Source organism: Natator depressus, chromosome 12 (assembly GCF_965152275.1).
Source record: "Natator depressus isolate rNatDep1 chromosome 12, rNatDep2.hap1, whole genome shotgun sequence".
Lineage (NCBI taxonomy): Eukaryota > Metazoa > Chordata > Testudines > Cheloniidae > Natator > Natator depressus.
In genome coordinates, this window is record NC_134245.1 from 30,918,542 (window position 1) to 30,937,864 (window position 19,323).

General features: G+C 40.5%; 1 protein-coding gene across 1 annotated transcript in view; it reads left to right on the forward strand.

Annotated features, from left to right (window-relative positions):
- Positions 1–19,323, forward strand: part of WWOX (WW domain containing oxidoreductase) — a 677,011-nt gene that overhangs the window by 137,207 nt on the left and 520,481 nt on the right. The window contains exon 6 of the mRNA XM_074968810.1: positions 18,156–18,244. Within this exon, the coding sequence (XP_074824911.1) occupies positions 18,156–18,244 (89 nt within the window). The remainder of the gene's footprint in view (positions 1–18,155; positions 18,245–19,323) is intronic.

The window sequence follows — 19,323 nt, forward strand, 5'->3', positions numbered from 1 at the left end:
GAGTACTTGTGGCACCTTAGAGACTAACCAATTTATTTGAGCATAAGCTTTCGTAAGCTATAGCTCACTTCATCGGATGCATACATGTGACTGGTTTCAATTAGTAAGAGAAAACATTACCAGGTCAGCTTTGAATATGTGTATGTGCACATGGGTATGTGCTGATAAGGAAGGACATTGTGTATTGAAAACCTATTCAGTTTTTGGAGCTTATTTTGCTGTTGCAACGGAGATATTCAAGATCTAAAACCAAATAATGGTTTTTGAAATATTTTAAAAATCCCCTCCTATTTTTTGCTCCAGCTGCACAGACACAGAGAAGCACAACTTACAGACCTTAGCTAGAATTTTATTTCTTCTTCCCATGACTTCAAAGTAACGATATGTTGTGGTCTTGCCATTAATGAGAGTATATCAACAGAATCGCAAAACTAGAGTATTAGGTTATTATTGCAGTAGTTTGAGAATCAACTACCATTACAGAAACAATGTGTTCAAACGTTTAACATTACAAATGTTAAGAACACACTGAACCTTGATTGCATATAACCATATTAAAGAAAAGTCATCCCAACCATGCATTTATGCTATTTAGGAAAGTTAGAACTAATGAAAGCAGTGTGAAAACAGATTTTCCTTATATTGACACTGTTCGTGGAGGGGGAAGGAAGGGAAATCTTTGGTACATGTAATGTCCCACAAGTAAATACAATTCATTTTCCTGAATTACAGTACAGTATATGGGTAGTGTTTTGGGGAAAGTATTAAAATGAGAAGTGTAATACCGCTTTTCTATTGGACACATTACCTACGTGCTGAGTTTTGCAAGGTCAGCAGTTATTCTGAAGTTGAGCAGAAATGGCTTCACTGGCTTTAACTTTACCAGTGCCCTTGATGAGGTGCAGAGTTGTCAGTATTCTCGTAAAATTCCTCAGTGATGGCTTCTTCTGTTCTCTTTATTTCCTTAACTGAACATCTGTCTAATTGTTCACCTCCATTGCTTTAGTGCTTTCCTCATCCTTTCTCTGTTTCCAGACAATAAACTTTATTTTCTTCATAAGAATTCAGTCTACGCAAGGGTATTAGGCAGCTTGTTTGCACCTTTTAATTTCTGGAAGTTTTCCAGAAGGGCTTTTGCAGTAGTTCCAATGGGTTCATCAGTGAATCATGTAACATAATGCAGCATTGTGTTTGGGTTTTTATCCATTACCTTCTGTTTATAAACAGCTGCTTGGAAATTTTCTTTCTGAATCTAAAAAAAAATATCTTTTACATTTTTGCGTGTGGCATATGGGTAAGACCTACAGTACCTGATATTTTTTTTTTGTCAGGTGTTCAGGTATGTACAGCAAGTGTTTAACTTAAAGGTTGGAGGGGGAGGTAGGTTATTTAAAAATAAAATTTTAAAGATGGACCTATGCAGAAAAGCAATTTTTTAGCTATTTAGTATTAGCTGGCAATGTTTTTATTTTTAAAATTTTAAAAACTGTGAATATACAGAAAAGTGACCAACATCCAGAGTTATACAAATATCTAGAGATCTTTCTCTCTTTGAGACACCATTATTATTCACAAAAATAACTGGCGGGTTTGTTCTGTTAATGTTCAGTGCTTGTTTAGCTTTCTTTAATTGTTTTCCTTGTCTAAAAGGCTTTGTATCAAGGGCATGCATTGATTGTGCTGGCAAATATTTTCAGTAAAGACTAGTTTTCAATCATTCTTTTCAGCTGTTACCCTTACCACAGTTAACAACACTTCCCAGTATTGAATGTGTCTTTTTTTTTTTAAAACTTCTGCTAATGTTACACAAAAACTTTAAAATTCATTAAGGTGGTGTGCACAGCCTATTGTAATATGCATATACACCAACTTCATTAGAGGTATTCAAAAGGGCCAAGTCAGTGGTATGTAGAGGGCATTTAAAAAACACTGCCAGTCAATATTTACTGTTTAGTAGAACACAGAAGAAAAATAAACATAAGAACAGGATAGAGTGAAATTGCCTATTATATTATTGGACGATACATTTTTCCTTGAGTACTTTTGCAGCCCATGAATTGGAATTTGATACTGAAAAATTGTGGCTATGTGCATACTTAGTTACAAAATGAAAATTTCAGGGGTTTTCATGCTGAATGATTTTAAAAACTAATACAGACTTTGGGCCTAATTCTTAATTATGCTAAGGTCGTATAATTTTTACACACACTTTAAGGCCCCTTTTTAATGTCAGAATAGTGTAAAGTGGCCTTCGTGTAAATGAAAATCCAGACCCCTTATGTCTGGAGTTGACTGAATGGAGTTGTATGTATTGGTCAGCAAAATTGCTTTGCCAATTTTTTGGTCTAGAAGTTCATCTTACATTGGTGTAAATCTTAAGAAGTTACTGGAGTTACTTCAGATTTACAAAGGTGCAGTTGAGATCAGAATCTGGCCTTTTATCCGGTGCTTTGATCACTATAAGAATAATAGCAAGTGGGCCAAATTCAAAAGACCTCATTCCAGCCTTTACATTTACATCTCTGATTATTTTGCACATGGTTTTTTCATGCCTGTATTTTTGTTCATAAATCAATACACAAACTTTCTCTTGTTTGTGCTTCCAAATCAGGTAGTTAAGTGCCTGCATATATGACGTGCATATTCAAAAACAAGTTGCTCATATTCATATGAGACTTTTTGTACATGCAAAAAGAAAGACTTGAAAAATATTCATTCAATATTGTGAGCATGATCCTGCAAATCCTTACTTGTGATAGAAGTCGTCATCAATGTGAATATATAGTGAATATATAGTTTCATTAACTTCACTTTCCCACAATTGGCCACTTATGAAAATTTGTCCTGAAATGTTTTTGCAAAAGTATGCAGCTACTTAACTTAGGGGATGTGAACAGTTGTGGGCACAAGGAAAATTATTTAGTCATCCAGCTAAACTTTGTGGGTACACATCTGTTAGACATCTACATTTTTTACTTTACACTCAGAAAATTAGACAGTTTGAGGCCCCTATAAAAATCTTGTCATAAATACTCAATATTAAGTTCTGCAAAATCTGCCTACACTCCATTTCTTCCTTTGTGCATGGTAATTTATCTCATATAATTATTCCTGTTCACTTGGAGAACTTCTAAAATTATTCATATTTAAGGAAGTGACATGTTTTAAAAATATCCATATCTGGATTGATTTTCCTGAGAAATGAAGTATATTTCTGGTAATAAGAGAAAGTGAAAGTACCATACAAATCTACTGGTGAGCCTTAATGTACTGTATAGAAGCCGTAGTGAATTTCTGTACCCGTGGGTGTCACTGTTCTGCCAATTGATTCTGTGACAGTAGGTGTTCTTACAGTACAATAACCCCATTTTAAATATTTTTGGCTTATATCTAGAAATTACTTTTTTTATCTGACAAATAATATTTGATTTATTTTCATATTATTGTGATTCCATCTTCATACTTTCCATTAAGGAAAGATAGTGTTTTGCTAGTCACTTGTGTAGTTCCGAACTATGACTGTCTTTAACTGTTAGATATTGTTGTAGCTCAGGCCTGGTCTACACTAAAATTTAGGTGAACCCAGATTTGCTGCTCAGGGGTGTGAAAAATCCACATCCCTGAGAGGCAGTGCCTCTCTGGGAAGTGGACTACCTGTGCCAGCTGGAGAACTCCTCCCATTGGCGTAGGTAGTGTCTACACTGAAGTGCTACAGGGGTACAGCTGCAGCTGTGCAGTTGAAGTGTTTCAAGTGTAGACAAAGTCCTCAGTCTGAACATTGCTTCTAGGAGGGCAGACTGCCCAGAACATCAGTGATCTTACTTATTACTTTGTGTTATAAATAATCTTGTTTTTTCCTGCAGCAAATAAATCTTTGGGCCTTCCTGCAAAAAACAAAACAAAACACACATTTGTGGTTACAGTATAATAAAAATAAACCATTTGGCGTGACTGCAGATGACATTTATCAGCCTATTTCTGGGTGCTCTTTCTCTCTCTGTATAATACAGAACATAATTTGTCACTTTGTAAATACATTCCAGCCTAAATCCCTGCCAGCCTCTGTTAGTGTTTGAAGGATTAATGCACTGCGCAGTGCATGTCTGCACTTTCAGGCCACAACATAGCTTATGATTATGAATCTTGAGAAAGCAGGGAAAAGGGGTGTCTTTTTTTTGTAGGTGCTTAAACATTTGCTGCCTTTTTGGCCATTATGGTTTTCTTATCTTTACTTTTCATCTGTACAGGTGATATTCACCATTTCTATAGTCGTAAAGTCTGTACGTTGAAATCAATTGTAAGCAACTTCCATGCTTGTGTGTATATGAAGCTTTATTATGAGAGTGCACATATGAAACCCTAGATCTGATTTTGTTTTTTAGACAATATTTTATTACAATAGTAGTTAAACAAGATGATCTCTTATTTTCCTTCTTGTGGAGGTTTTCGAACATTAATTGAGAATATTTATTTCCCCTTAAATCTTATACCACATGTCCTTCCAGTCCAGATGTGACCAGCAACCAATAGATAGAGGTAATTAAATGTCCTGACTTTGCAAGCTTGTCTTCCATCTACTAAGGCTTTAGCTGAGAGTGTCAAATTTATTTAATCTTAGGACCTCAATTTGGATTTGATCAAGATTTCAAAAGTAAACAAAAAGGGTCTGTTCTTTCTAGGTCATCCGAAATCAGACCTTTCATTGTTGTTTTTTGGAAATATATATAATATGCCATCAACTTAGTCTTTCAGAATTTGAAGAAATTGAAGTATTTGAATAGGACGCTAAAAGTTCTATTACAGATTCTCAGGCAAGCTTTATTGTTCTGTAACCAAAATAGATATGTTTATTAGAAAAGTAAGCCACATACAAAACATATTGCTAGGATTCTTTCAGATTCCCTAGGAGAATCTCAAAAGAATCTCTTGGAAAAATATTATCTAGATCTGGGGAATGGCGGGGTGAGAAAAACAGTAGATTCTCAAATAACTACCAACAGTTCAAGTGCATTCAGAAATGAACAAATTGTGAATCCTACTGCAAATCTGTCATAGTATTGAAATAAACTGTATCACTGATAGGTCTTAAAATGGGGAATCATCATTGAATGGGTGTATTTCAAGTGGGGTCCTGCAGGGACTGGTTCTTGCTTCTATGCTATTTAACATTTTTATCAATGACCTGCAAGAAAACATAAAATCATCACTGATAAAGTTTGAAAATGACACAAAAATTGAGGGAATGATAAATAATCAAGAGGACAGGTCACTGATACAGAGCAATCTGGATTTCTTGGTAAACTGGGTGCAAGCAAACTATGTGTTTAATAAAGCTAAATTTAAATGTTGACATCTGAGAACAAAGAATGTAAGCTATACTTACAGGATGGAGGACTCTGTCGTGGGGACAGTGATTCTGAAAAAAGATTTGGTGGTCGTGGTGGATAATCAGCTGAACACGAGCTCCCAATGTGATGCTGTGGGCAAAAGGGCTAATGCAATCCTTGGATGGATATACAAGGGACTCTTGAGTAGGAGGTTATTTTACCTCTGTATTTGACACTGGTGCAACTGCTGCTGGCATACTTTGTCTAGTTCTGGTGTCCATGATTCAAGACAGATGTTGATAAATTGGAGAGGGTTTAGAGAAGAGCCATGAAAATGACTGAAGGATTAGAAAATGCGATTTACAGTGATAGACTAAGGGGCTTAATCTATTTATCTTAACAAAGAGAAGGGTAAAGGATGACTTGATTACACTCTCTATAAGTACCTACATGGGAACAAATATATGAAAATGGGCTCTTCAATCCACCAGAGACAGTTATAACATGTTCCAATGGCTGGAAGTTCAACCTAGACAAACTCAGACTAGAAACAAGGTGTACATTTTTAACAGTGAGAGTAATTAACCATTGGAACAGCTTAGCAAGGGTGATGGTGCACTTGCCATCACTGACCATTTAAAAAATGTTTTGCTAAAAGATATTCCCTTGGAATTATTTTGGGAAGTTCTATGGCCTGTGTTATAAAAGGAGGTCAGACAAGATTATCACCATGGTCCCTTCTGGCTTGGGAATCTATGAATCTACTTTTATAAAATCCATTTTATTTCTTGGGGTTAAAATAGATGTGAACTACAGGCAACACAATCACATTCATACAGCACAAGTCAAACCTTTGGAGCCTGAAAATTGCAGTCCTCTGAAATTCTGGTTTAGTGGATGGGTTTTTTCCTTCCTAGTGGTTGAGGAATTTTAAAAAAAAATGGTAGAGCATCATTTTAGGATAGCTGTGCTACAGTTTGCAGTTGTCCAGAAAGTTTGATTAAATAAAAAGAAACATAGATAGACCATGCTTTCCTGATGAGGGTGGACAATGTTCACCTTCCTCCTCCATCAGTTTTTTTAAAATTTATGTACAGTATAGCATCATTTTCAGAAAACTTGACAAGTTATAAAATCATACTACTTTAAGTGCTGTATAGTGAAAAGACATTGTTCATGGCAGTGGGAGCCATTTATGATGATTTAGAGAAATGATTGCTTCAGAAACCCACATATTGAGCAGCCAAAGGGAAATTAATTAGTATATTGTGCACACATGGAAAATATGTCCACAGTTACATAATAAGGTTTAAAACACCGGTGGGTGATTTGCAATAGTAATCTGCACAACTTGGGAATTTAGGGCCAGCTACAGCACAAAGATTGATGAAATGTGCATGCAGGTTGTGGTCACCTAAGCAAAGGGTGAGGGCTAAGGTGATCTGTGGTGGGTTTTAATTGCTGGTAAACTCAAACAAGTCAGGAGAGGAAAAGCAAAAGACTTGTAGAAAAAACTGTAGATAGACAGAATACCTTAGTGCTTTATAACAGTCTAATGATAGGAATTAAATCCTTCATACCAGATTTTTTTGCAAGGTTCTTTCAGTCACCAACAGAGGCTATAGAATACACACAACTCACCAGTTGCCTTCTTTATTGTTTACTTTAAAATCAAAGGCAGAACCCAAACTTCCCTGTCTTCATTCAGACTCTGATTAGCTTCTGATAGGGTAACCTGTCACCAGTCACTTAGTTCTGGAATTTCCCTTCCCATATGTAGGGAATTAACCTAGTAATCTGAGACTATCCTTTTCAGATATCTGCTCTAGCACAGTGCCTGGGGAAAAAGTAAAGGCACAGTTTGAGGGACTTCAGTTTTGTGGAGTGGACCTATTCTGATATAAGGCATAGGTTAGGTTAAAAAGACTGAGAACCAGGGCCGGATTAACCTTTTGTTGGCCTGGTGCCAAACATATTACTGGGCCCCCCGGGGGCAATGGGGCATGGTATGGGGGTCGGAGGGGTCAGTGCCCAGTCCAGCGCAAGGGCACTCTTTACTAGGGTGTCCAGATGTTCCGATTTTATAGGGACAGTCCTGATATTTGAGGCTTTGTCTTATATAGGAGCCTATTACTCCCCACCCCATGTCCTGATTTTTCACCGTTGCTGTCTGGTCACCCTACTGTTTACAAACCAGCAACTACCAGACGCACAGTGGTCTGCCCAGCCCTGCACTGCCAGCACCCCCTCAATAGGGTTGCCAGGTGTCCAGTTTTCGAACAGAACACCCAGTTGAAAAGGGATGATTTGTCAATCATCTCATACCTTCGTTTCCCCTGGCGGCTCCAGTCAGCACTGCTAATTGGGCTGTTAAAAGTCTGATTGGCGCGGGGCTGGCAGGCTCTCTGCCCAGCTCTGTGCTGCTCCCAGGAAGCGGCTGGCATGTCCCTCCGGCTCCTAGGCATAGGGACAGCCACGGGGGCTCTGCAGCTCCCACTGGCCAGGAACCACGGCCAGTGGGAGCTGTGGGGTGGCACCTGTGGATGGGGGCAGCACGCAAAGTCCCTTGGCCACCTAGGAGCCAGAGGGACATGATGCCGCTTCCTGGGAGCTGCCTGAGGTAAGCGCTGACTGGAGGCTGCACCCTGACCCCCTCCCTCACCCCTGCCCCAGCCCTGAGCCCCCTCCCATACCCAAACTCCCTCCCACAGCCTGCACCCTCTCCCCAACCCCCTGGCCTGGATCTGAGCCCCCTCCTGCAGTCTGGACCCCTCGGCCCCATCCCAGAGCCCCCTGCACCCCAAATCCTTCAGCCCCAGCACCCATACCCCCAGCCAGAACCCTCACCCCCTGCCTGAGCCCAGAGCCCCCTCCTGCACCCTGAACCCCTTATTTCTGGAGCCCATACCCCCTCCCACACCCCAATCCCCTGCCTCAGCCCAGGGTCCCTTCCCACACTCCAAACCCCTCAGCCCCAGCCCAGAGCCTCCTCCTGCACCTAAAACCCCTCACCCCGGGCCCCACCCCTATGCCCAGCACCCACCTGCCCCACACAACCCCGTAACAGCTTCACAGCACCCTGCACAATCTGGCCCACGCAGCACCCTCTCCCCCCCCCCCCAAGCAGATCCCCCTAATGCCTCCCCACGGACCCCCTCCTGCCCAGCGTCCCAACACACACAGACTTCCCCCACCTCCCACTGGCCAGCATCACTCCCCTACATCTCTGTGCCCGGTGCCCCAAAACACACAAACCTCTCCCCCACCCACAGCCCCCCCCTCACTGCCCAGTGTGCCCCCTCCCCCCCGACTCCCCAGAGACCCACTGCCCTGCCCCTGTCTGCACTTACCGGCCCCTCTGGGAGGTGAGTGTGTCCACTGGGCTGAGCAGGCAGCGCAGCTGGGGCCAGTCCTGAGGCGGGGATCGCTCTGGCCCATTGGGATCAGGACAGTCAGCCAGGCAGGAGTGGGAGTGAGGCCTGCCCAGGCCAGGCTCCGGCAGGGCCCAGCCGAGCCTCCCATGCTGACCCCATCCCCGCACTGGCCAAGACTGGCCCTGCCTCTGCACCAGTCGCGAGTGGCTCGGCCCTGGGGAGGCAGGCAGGGCCCAACAGGTAGTGGGCAGCAGAGACTGCTTGCAGCCATGCTGGGGAGTGGGGCAGATCCCTGGGATGCGACCCCCCTCAAGAGTCCGCCTGGCCTGGCTGTGCTTACTGGCCCTGCTGCCTACCTGGCCTGACTCTGCCCACTGGCCATGCAGCCAGCAGCACTGCCCAGCCTGCATGGTGGAGCCTGGCTGTTGGGCGGCGAGCCCTGTTAGGTGAGCTGGGAGCCTGTGGTGAGCAAGGCCTAGACACAGCAAGGCCTAGACGCTGGACCGCCCTGGGCGAGGGGCTAAACTTGGCCACGTGGACGAGTTAGATGGGTCTGTAATGGGCCCCTTCCCAGTGTGGGCCTGGCACCATTGGCGCCATTGTAAACCCAGTACTTCTGAGAACTAAGGTGTCCTTTATTCTCTGGGTTTTGTCAATCATCTCATACCTTCGTTTCCCCTGAGAAGGGGTAGGTGAAAGGTACCAGCTAAAAATCCAGACGACATGAGAAGGTAGAGATTCAAGGATGACCAGTAGTCCTAAAAGAATGCTATGCTAATCATAGCCCTCAGGTCTGTATGCCCTATATAGCACAAACCTTAGCTTTATCAAGAGTGGATAACCTGGCAATCAGTTTCCATTTCAGAGGCTCTCCCTTTGGGAGGAAAATTAGGGTTTAATCACCTCAGACAGAAAGGTCCCCAGCTGTGCGTACAAGTGTGTATCTTTGCACCAATATCAGGTTTCAGGAAAGCTCTCTTCAAGCATGAAATCACATTTGACAGGACCAGGGAAAACGAATGCAGGAAGTGCTGACTCTCCTGCCCAAAATAAATACATAAATTAAAGTAACAATAAAATACCATCAAGTACCAGTATTTTAACATTTCCCAATATTTTAAGCCTAGAGGAATAGGATTTTGCTTCCTGTTCTGTGAATCCCTTGAGTTTTGGGATTCAGCATTGGAAAAAGTCTCTTATGTATTTTGATATAAAAATCATTCATAATGATATTATGGTATGGCTCTTAAAAGTCACCTAAAAAGGGGAGATATGGAGCTGTATGCTTTCCTTGTGATCTATAAAGAAGCTTGAACTCTTTTTATATTTTAAACAAAAAATTTCCTTGTTCATTACTTGGAAATCTCCAGAATGCCAAGCCTGGTATTTCATTGTTTTGCTGGAAACCTGGTTGGAGGTCTTAGATGTGGATTATGAGCTTTCTAAGACTTCATTCGAAGGGGCAGTAATACTGAATCATTAACAAATATAGTTTCTCTCTTAACCATTTAATTACGGATTTGGCATAAATAGATTTTAAGAAAAACAAAGAGGAAAAAATTAAACAGTCTGAATTGAAATCACTGCCGTGCCTAGTTAATCAGGTTGAACTTTCATGGCATATCTGATGTCATAATTCTGTCCATTCATCCATCAACTCTTCCAGGAAAAAACAGGGAAGACTAGAATTTCTAATGGTTAAAAATAAAAGGGAAGGGAGTACGGACCATTCCCCTTCAACAAAACAAACGGAATCCCTTTCAAGGTCTTCATATATCAGAAATAATCAGAAAAGGGAGCAAACAAGTAAATGTAATTAATGTTTCTTTGCAGGTCACCTTAAGGAGTTAACAAAATAATTAATCAAAATGTTAAAGTTAAACTGCAAATAGGAAATGTATTTTATAGAAATTGCTGAGGTAGAAAGGAAAAAATTACTATAAATTTATTCCATTCACAATGGCTTCTAATGGACATCAGTATGTTATCTCAAATGTAGTGCACGGACCTATTCTTTAAACATCCGATATATTTCTTAGGTTATACTTAAGGGAGTGTGATTCATTTGTCCCATTCAGCTACATGAGAGGTAACTTCATAGCACTCAAAGTACATGCATGACAATATAAAGCTAGCATTACCTAAATATATTTTTGCACCAAATGCCATATGCTGTGTACATTAGGTACAGCAATATTCACAGTCTTAAACCAGAATGAAAGCCTCTTACTTGTTTTGTTCTTCCATCAGTAGTATCTATTGTTGGACACTGTTAACTGTCACAACTCATGTCAAATTGTCAGACATGTTTATAGCTTTGTCTGCTTTGTCAAGATGGAAATTTGAATTTATTTAGTTTTTCCTTGTCACATAGAGGTTATATTTTGGGTCTTATAGATTTAGCTACTTTAAATACTTGATGATAACTTTACAGACCTTTCTTTGGTTTTCTCTTACAAGTCTCTTATTCTTAAACATTGTCTATTTCTCAGTCCATCTGCACAGGATGTGATGGGTTTTTGTTTGTTCGCACAGATATATGTGTTGGCCCCTCAGAACTACCTATATCCTCAGGCAGGAGAGGGGTTGCCATCTGGATTTTTCTTTATTAATCTGAAATACATTCTATTTTTCTTTTATCGTCTCCTCAAAAAGTCTGATATTTTTAGTGATGTACTGCTTTTAAATGTATAAAGTATATAGACAGTACCCGCTGAGAATATAATTATATAGTAAACTAGCTGATGACCACTATGTTGCCTTTTAAGTATATCTTCAGTTTTTTTCAGTACTTACATGAGATATAGGGGCTACAGCATGTTTATTAAGAAGCTTCAACTGTGTATAAAACTAGAGAAGTCAGAAGTAATGGTGTTTGCTGAAGTATTCTTTATCATATGAATTTACCTTTAGTCATCCATTATTTATTTCAGCTATTTGATATGCCATTATAATAAATATTATGACAGAGAAAGCTTTTATGCTTCAACTTATTGTATTGCTCTTCACTTCCTTGCAATCCTTCAGGAAAATGTAACCATGCTTTACCTATATTTAACGTAAATCATCACTTACATTAGAATGAAAAATTCACTATGAAAAAAGGCTCCTTCAATACCAACACATAAATGCACAATCATGTTTACTGCCAAACTACTGTACCAGGTAGTGTTCATTTTAAAACAGTTTTTAAGCTGTAACCCGAATACATTGCATATAGTGAAATTGCCAGTTTTCTTAGTGTTTTCACTCTTTTTAGTTTCCGGCCTGATAAGCATTTTTCTGTCTTGAATGTAAAATAGTTCCAATTACATTCTGAGCATTTTTAATAGCTTTGCTCTTCATGGCAAGTAGGTTACATACAAAACTAAATTGTTATCCAGTGCAATTTCTCTTCAAATCAGCCAAACAATTATCTACAAATACTTGAAAATATTTTAAAAACCTATGTATAAAACCATCTAGCGCAGTGGTTCCCAACTTGTTCTGCTGCTTGTGCAGGGAAAGTCCCTGTAAGGCTGGGCCACTTTGTTTACCTGCTGCATCCGCAGGTTCGGCCGATTGCGGCTCCCACTGGCTGCGGTTCGTTGCTCCAGGCCAGTGGGGGCTGCGGCCAGTATGTCCCTCGGCCCGCGCCACTTCCAGTAGCTCCCATTGGCCTGGAACAGCGAACCGCGGCCAGTGGGAGCCGCGATCGGCCGAACCTGCGGACGCGGCAGGTAAAGAAACTGGTCTGGCCCGGCAGGGGCTTTCCCTGCACATGCGGCGGAACAAGTTTGGGAACCACTGATCTAGTGTAAGGTAAGACTCTTTCTTCCTTGCTATTGGGATATAAGAAGGGAAAGAATTTCTGTGCATATTTTCAAAATGTTTTTTCATTGTGTATTTTAGAGAAACTATTTGGCTAAGATAATTTTTAATGGGCCATTGAGCCTTTCCTCTCTTGGCTGTTGACTTAAATATGGGCCAAGATAGTACTGGGAAAAAGTTGCTAGCATCAGTTATCTGTGTGGTAGCCTAACTAAAGTATAAATTAGCTATCTCAATGCACTGCCTAAGGGTCAAAAATCCTCACCTCCAAATCATTGTCTCAGTTGACACTAATTCACATCCTTTTAATTAGAGTTGCCAGAGAGACCGTAGAAGCACCACCACCATGTTTTTATGGTGAATGGGTTGCAAGTCATCATGCCCATTCAGTCTATGGCCTGTTTACTGAGATGGACGCAAAAGGTCGGATTTGTGAAAGGTTTTTTTTTTTTTTTTGTGATGTGATCAGTGGACATCTGTCCACCGGAAACTGTATTTAGGGCACCAGCTCATTTGGTATAGTCCATTGAATAGCTACCAGAGGATAATAAACTTGTGATTTAGAGGTGAAAAGCTCTATAAACTATTCCAAATCCAATCTGCTGTCCAGTCCCTCTTTAATATTATTTAATTTAAAATTAAGTAGTGGAGGGAACATTAATGTCATATTTTTATTGACAAATTAAATAAAAATGTTTTCTGCAGCTTTCTTCTCTGCTTTAGTGAATTAATGTTATGATGTCAGTGTGAAGCTCCTGTGTCTCTTGCAATTGTGAAAGTGACAAGTCCCATTTAAGATTTTTACAACATAAAATGAGGCATAATTCAGTACTAAAATATGTAAAGTGGAATGGTGAGAGACATCAGCATAATAAAATTATGAACATTAGGTCAGAATTTGCACGATGCCATTAACAATCAGTTCTGACGGTATGTTACATTTATAGTAATGATACCTTTTAGCAAAAATGTTTTCTTTTAGTATCTGTATAAATACTGCTATACTTGCATGCTACATGTGTATATAGAGAGATAGCAGGAAAACATGATGACACAGGTAATGCTGAGCTACTGTATAACAAGGCTACACACATCAATGGTTGTTGCTGATATTATTACATTATTAGGACCTGGTAATGTAAGTGTGAGTCTTATTTACAGTTTTTCAATGTTATATTTTATATGATTAAGAAAAAATGAGTTTAAGGCTTGCAATACTTAGCACTTGCCTAGTGCTTCACACCTGGAAGCTATGATACAAACCTTAAGCAATGTTCACAGTACCTCTGGGAAGTAGGTAAGTATTGGTATCTAAATTTTACAGCGGAGAAGCTGAGATAGAAAAGTGAAGTAGCTTGCCAAAGGCCACAATAATGGTACAAGATTCATTTCTTTGTCAATCACTGCTTGAAGAAAACCCACGCAGTTCCAAGCCATGTGATAATCAGTTGTTTGCCTGTTTGTTTATGTCCAAGTGTACTTTTCTGATCTTGTGTGTGTGCATTGGTTGTTATTTGTTTCCATTTCTCCTGGTACATAACACTGGAAATATTTTGAGATAAATAAAAACAATTTTTTGTAAATGAACAAAGGCACTTTATGCAGGATAATTGAATGCAAACAAAGTGAGGAGAAAATTGTAAGGAGGGTATTGAAAGAAGGCTGATCTCTGGTGTCACAATCACACCAAGTAACCTATTTCATAGGGCAGCAGTGGTGAGGAGAAGCCAAAAGAAATTGGCAAAGGGAAAGGGAAGATGTCAGAGGAACATTATTCTAATCATAGTTTGTTTTGATTATACAGTACATTGATGAGAGCTGAGATTTTTTAATGTGAACACTATTGAGTAAGTGACTCTCAGGGATGTAATACTAAATTGTTTGAGCTTATTCCATTATCGGTCCGTTTGGTAATTCAGGAAGAAGTATTTTCCCCCTTAAACTAAAACCTCCAGACAAGGAAGGGTTTATTGTGCTTTTTAAAAAATGTGTCTCTTATCCTAAATGGGATGCTGCCACAGTTTACCCTCTCCTGTGGTGTATTTAATTTGATGCCCAGGGTCTTATGATCCTCTGTGCCAACTGCAGAATTACAGCAGGAATAGCAGTAGCCATCCTGGAAAAATGTAAGTGAATTTCTTTGTCTTGTGTAATTTTCACCTTTCATGTGCACTTGAACATGTTTTTTTCCATGGAGGACATTTTGGGGATCCCTCCTTGAATTACTCAAGAAATGTTTTCATTGATATTCTCTCTAACCTCGTGTCTGACAAACTTAAAAAAGCAGCAAAAGAAAAGATAAGTTTAACTTTTTGAAATACAGGGCTGTTGGTTATACTGACAGAGATGATGGTCCCAGTTCAATGGATGAACTGACAAAGCTCAAGAAATCCATACTTGTAGCTTTCATTTGCTATCCAAGTATAACAATTGGCTATTTATGTTATTTAATATGTTGTTCATGCTTTTTAAACTGCCCATTTTACACCTATAGTAAATCCATCCACAAATCTGGCCTAATACTCCAGAGAATTTCTACTTGTGAAAGTATATTGGAGGTACCACATGTTTTTCCTTTGGACTCGCAATATTGGAGGCACTTCCTCTTCATTCTTGTAGTCAGTGGCAGAAACTTGAAATTTGACACCAAGAGCAAAAGTATTACCTGAGTAATAGTGTGTGGACTTGAATCACTGTCCCCAAGAGCATAGTAACTAACGGCTTGTGGTTTAGCCTGTTGAACTACTTGATGTTTTGACCCCCTATTGTCCTTGTGTTTGTAGCATTTTTGTTCTTTTCCCCTTGGAAAAGACTGCAGAATGTTTTAGAAACATAACAACAATAATTTAAAAAAACACTATTAAATAAACAGCTTAACACTGCAAAGCTGAAGAGGAGCTGCAGTTGAGGAATACTGCACCAGGCTAGCCAGAATTGTCTTGCTGGCCTCTCTGAACTTTGAGCGAAAGAAAGTATTTTCCTGTGGGACAAAATTAATTCCAGCTTTTTAGTGATGTGCAGCTTGTAGGGGTGGCAAGACTGTTTTGGAGAAAGTTGTTTTTAGCCCTTTCAAAGCACCATGACTTCATGTTTCCTTATGGGAATTGAGTCTGCTGAAATTTTAGTTATATTTATTTCGCTGTCAATTTAAGATCAGCTGGAGTAGAAAGAAAGGAGTATGAGTGACATTTCAGTTAATCCTCACCTGCAATATAATGCAAAATGGGCACGTTGGATGTCAACAAAGTAGAAGAAAGAGGAAAAGAGAGAAGCATCATTGAGGTGGGATTATGAAGACGTTGGAAGCAGCCAAATCTGCTTCTCCCAGAGCTGACAGGTCCCTCCACACCACCTATGCTTTGTTTCTCCAAATATGCCCACTTTATTATTTCTTGACCGCAGTAAAGCCCATCGCTCAGCAGGGCCACCTGCAGGGATTACACTATCTTAAAATCCCAACCTCAAATACTTCAGTTTATTACACTCTACTGCCATGTTTGAGGCTTCTTCCTTCTCCGCCCCCTCCCTTCTTCAACTCATGCTAATGCCCAACCTGCACGTTACAATTATACTGATTCGTAGGAGAATGGTTGGGCATTAAGTGAAATGTCACACAAATTTCTTTCTTACTGATCCACCTAACCAAATGAGGGTGGTGGTGGTCGGGGAGAAGACATGGAAAAGTGTCACAGTTCTTTGAAAGCATGTTCAAACCTGGTTAGATAATCATATGGGGGGTGGAATCAGGAGCTGTGAGAGACAGCTGTGATCACTAGAAGTGAGAAGGGCATAGATGTGAGTGGCTATAATGCCCTCAGTGGTAATCTATAAAACTTGTTTGTCACAACTTTGGGTGGGAGTACTTGCAGAAAAATCATGGGCATCCAGGCCTATTATTCCAGACTCTAAGATAGGGCTTGGGGGGCGAGACTAAAGGCACAACAGTTTCTTTCTAGGGGATGGAACATTGCTGCATTTTGCAGGTACAATGCACCCTCACATGGTGAACAGGACTTCTTTCATAGGACAGGACTGTGGCTGGAAGGAGCTGCAATCTACTTGTGTCTGGACAATGGGATTCCCATAAGCCTTCAAGGTTTACAGTGAAAATAGACTGCAAGGACTCTAGACCACTGGGTAACTGTTTTAGCTCATTTGTTCTGAGGTATGGAGTCAAAACAGTTCAACAGAACTGTGGACAAAGGCCTTTAAATTGAACCTTATTGAGATCCATTCAATGGGTAATGCTGGAAAGTTCGGGCTAGTGTTTTGTGGTGTTGCCTCTGCCTCCACTGTTTGAAAAGTTGACTTTAGGAGTATGAGTAAGGCTACGTTTTAGTCACGGATATTTTTAATAAAAGTCATAGATAGGTCATGGGCAGTAAACAAAAATTCATGGCCTGTGACCTATCCATGACTTTTACTAAAAATACCAGGGAATAAAACTTGGGCGGGGGCTGCCACGGTGCTCTGCAGGTGCTGGGGGAGGGTGGCCTGGCTGCTTGGGGGGGACCCCCCGCCGGTGCTTGGGCAGGTTGGCGGGCCCAGCAGGCTCCCTACCTGGCTCTGCGCCTCCCCCTCATCCAGCAGCAGTCGAGTTTGGGTGTGGGAGGGGGCAGGGGTTGGGGCACGGGACGGGTGAGGCGGCGTCTGAGCGGTGTTTACCTGGGGGAGCTCCTTGGAAGCGGCAACATCCCCTTCGGTCAGCTGCTAGGCGGAAGCAGGCACCACCTACAAGCACCACCACCGCAGTTCCCATTGGCCGCAGTTCCCGGCCAATAGGAGTTGCGAAGCCAGTGCTCTGGGTGGAGGCAGCATGCAGAGCTGCCTGGCCATGCCTCCGCCTAGCAGCTGACCGAGGGGGATGTCACTGGAGTTCAGCACTGCCCAGAGCCCGCTTCACCCTGTCCCGTCCCCCGGGACCCCTCCCACACCCAAACTTAGCTGGTGGGGGGGGGGGTGTGTGTGTGTGTGCGGTGCCCCGAGACTGCCCCAGCAGAAGATTGTGCCTGAATCCGTGACTTCCGTAACAAACATGCAGCCTTAAGTATGAGCAGTTTCCTCTAAAGATGCTGTGACCAACTAGACTTGTATAAAATTCTGTCCTTGCTCCTTTCTTTATCTTTTATATCAACTGCTGTGGATATTATAGACAGCCTTAGGACTATTTTATCTTTAGAGGAGGTTGAATTAAAGTATGAATGTTTTAAAGTATTTTGTGTGATATGTAATGTGTGTTTTTTCTATAATGGTATATTAAGTGTGTGCATCTCTTTTTAAACAATAATTATTTGTTTACTTTTTATTTTTATTTCATGATTTGCATCCTCACAAATGTCAGCGAGGTGAGAGAAAGAAGAGATCATGTTAACCTTAAAACTGTCTGCTGTCAGTTTATTGGGCTATATAAAATTGTATACCATGCAGTGTATGCGTTTAGCAGAACCGCAAACTGAGAATACTGCACTTGGCATTGAATGCTACACTCGTCCATTCTTTTTCATGATTTATATTCACTGTGGGCTTCTAATGTTAAACAAGGGAATTCAGACATGTTCCATAACACATTTACTGTAACATGATACCGTGAACTAAACTTGCTGTTATTTATCTTTATTTTTTTTTTAATTTTCTCTCGTTGCAGCATAAAGCCAAGGTAGAAGCTATGACCTTAGACCTCGCTTCTCTTCACAGTGTGCAGCACTTTGCTGAAGCATTCAAATCCAAGAATGTGTAAGTAGTCAGACAGAGGATTATATATCATAACTTCTTGTTATTTTAATGTCTTTATCAGCTGAGCACAATTGGTAGAATTCATCACAGTTGGATTGACTTAGAAACTACAATAGGTGAATTCAGCTTTTTCACAGGAACTGAATTGTCTTTTTCCAATGTGCATATTTTTACATCAATTAAAGAATATTTATTTTTGCACAGAGAGAAAATTAATTACAGATCTCGGACAATTCAGTGTATAATTCCAACTTTAATGGGACACTGGTACCTCTGCGACTGTTGAATAAGGCCAAAGCTAAAATATATCCAAAACAGCTTAGGCAACTTTTGTCAGGTTTCCAGTGGTTTGGAAGACAGCCTGAGGTCAGGAATGAGCACTCAGTCAGTGCTCTCCCTCTGTTTCTTTTTTAAAAATGTTTTAAAAAATAGTCCTACAGGCTAGGGGCCTTTATTTTCCAGACCTATCTGTGAAGTGGTTGGCTTTAAAAATTGAAATTAAGTAAGATGACAAGTTCACTTAACAATTGGATAACTTATATTGAAATAATCAGGCAAGATTCCAGATGGTTTTATTTAGATTGAACAGATCAATTAATCGCAAACTTTAAGGTATGATTTGGAATCACTAAGTACAAGGTGTTGAGGATAAATTCCACGCATTGTGCTTTAACCCACATTTTGGCCCACTCTGGTTGTTCTGACTATTCAAACCTAATAGTGATTTTTTCACCCTACAAAATAGTTCTGTAACATAACCCTCATACTGTACTTTTCAAGAGAGTACACACTTTTAGACAGCTTTGGAGGGGAAAATATTGTAGTGGCAAAAATATCGTGTGGAAAGAATGGTAGGTTTGCTTTTGAGATATTGCCAAAGCTAAATCTCACATGGATAGACGGATGACATTTGAGTCCTTACAGGCCTTTCAGACTCAGAGAACTGTCAAAACTGAATTTCAATACCAGTTACTTGACTGCCAAAAATCCTGTGTAACTATTCTTATCATATCACATCTTCCTACATTAAAACTTTCTTGTGTGTAAAACATAATGACCAACGGTAGAAACATTGCCAT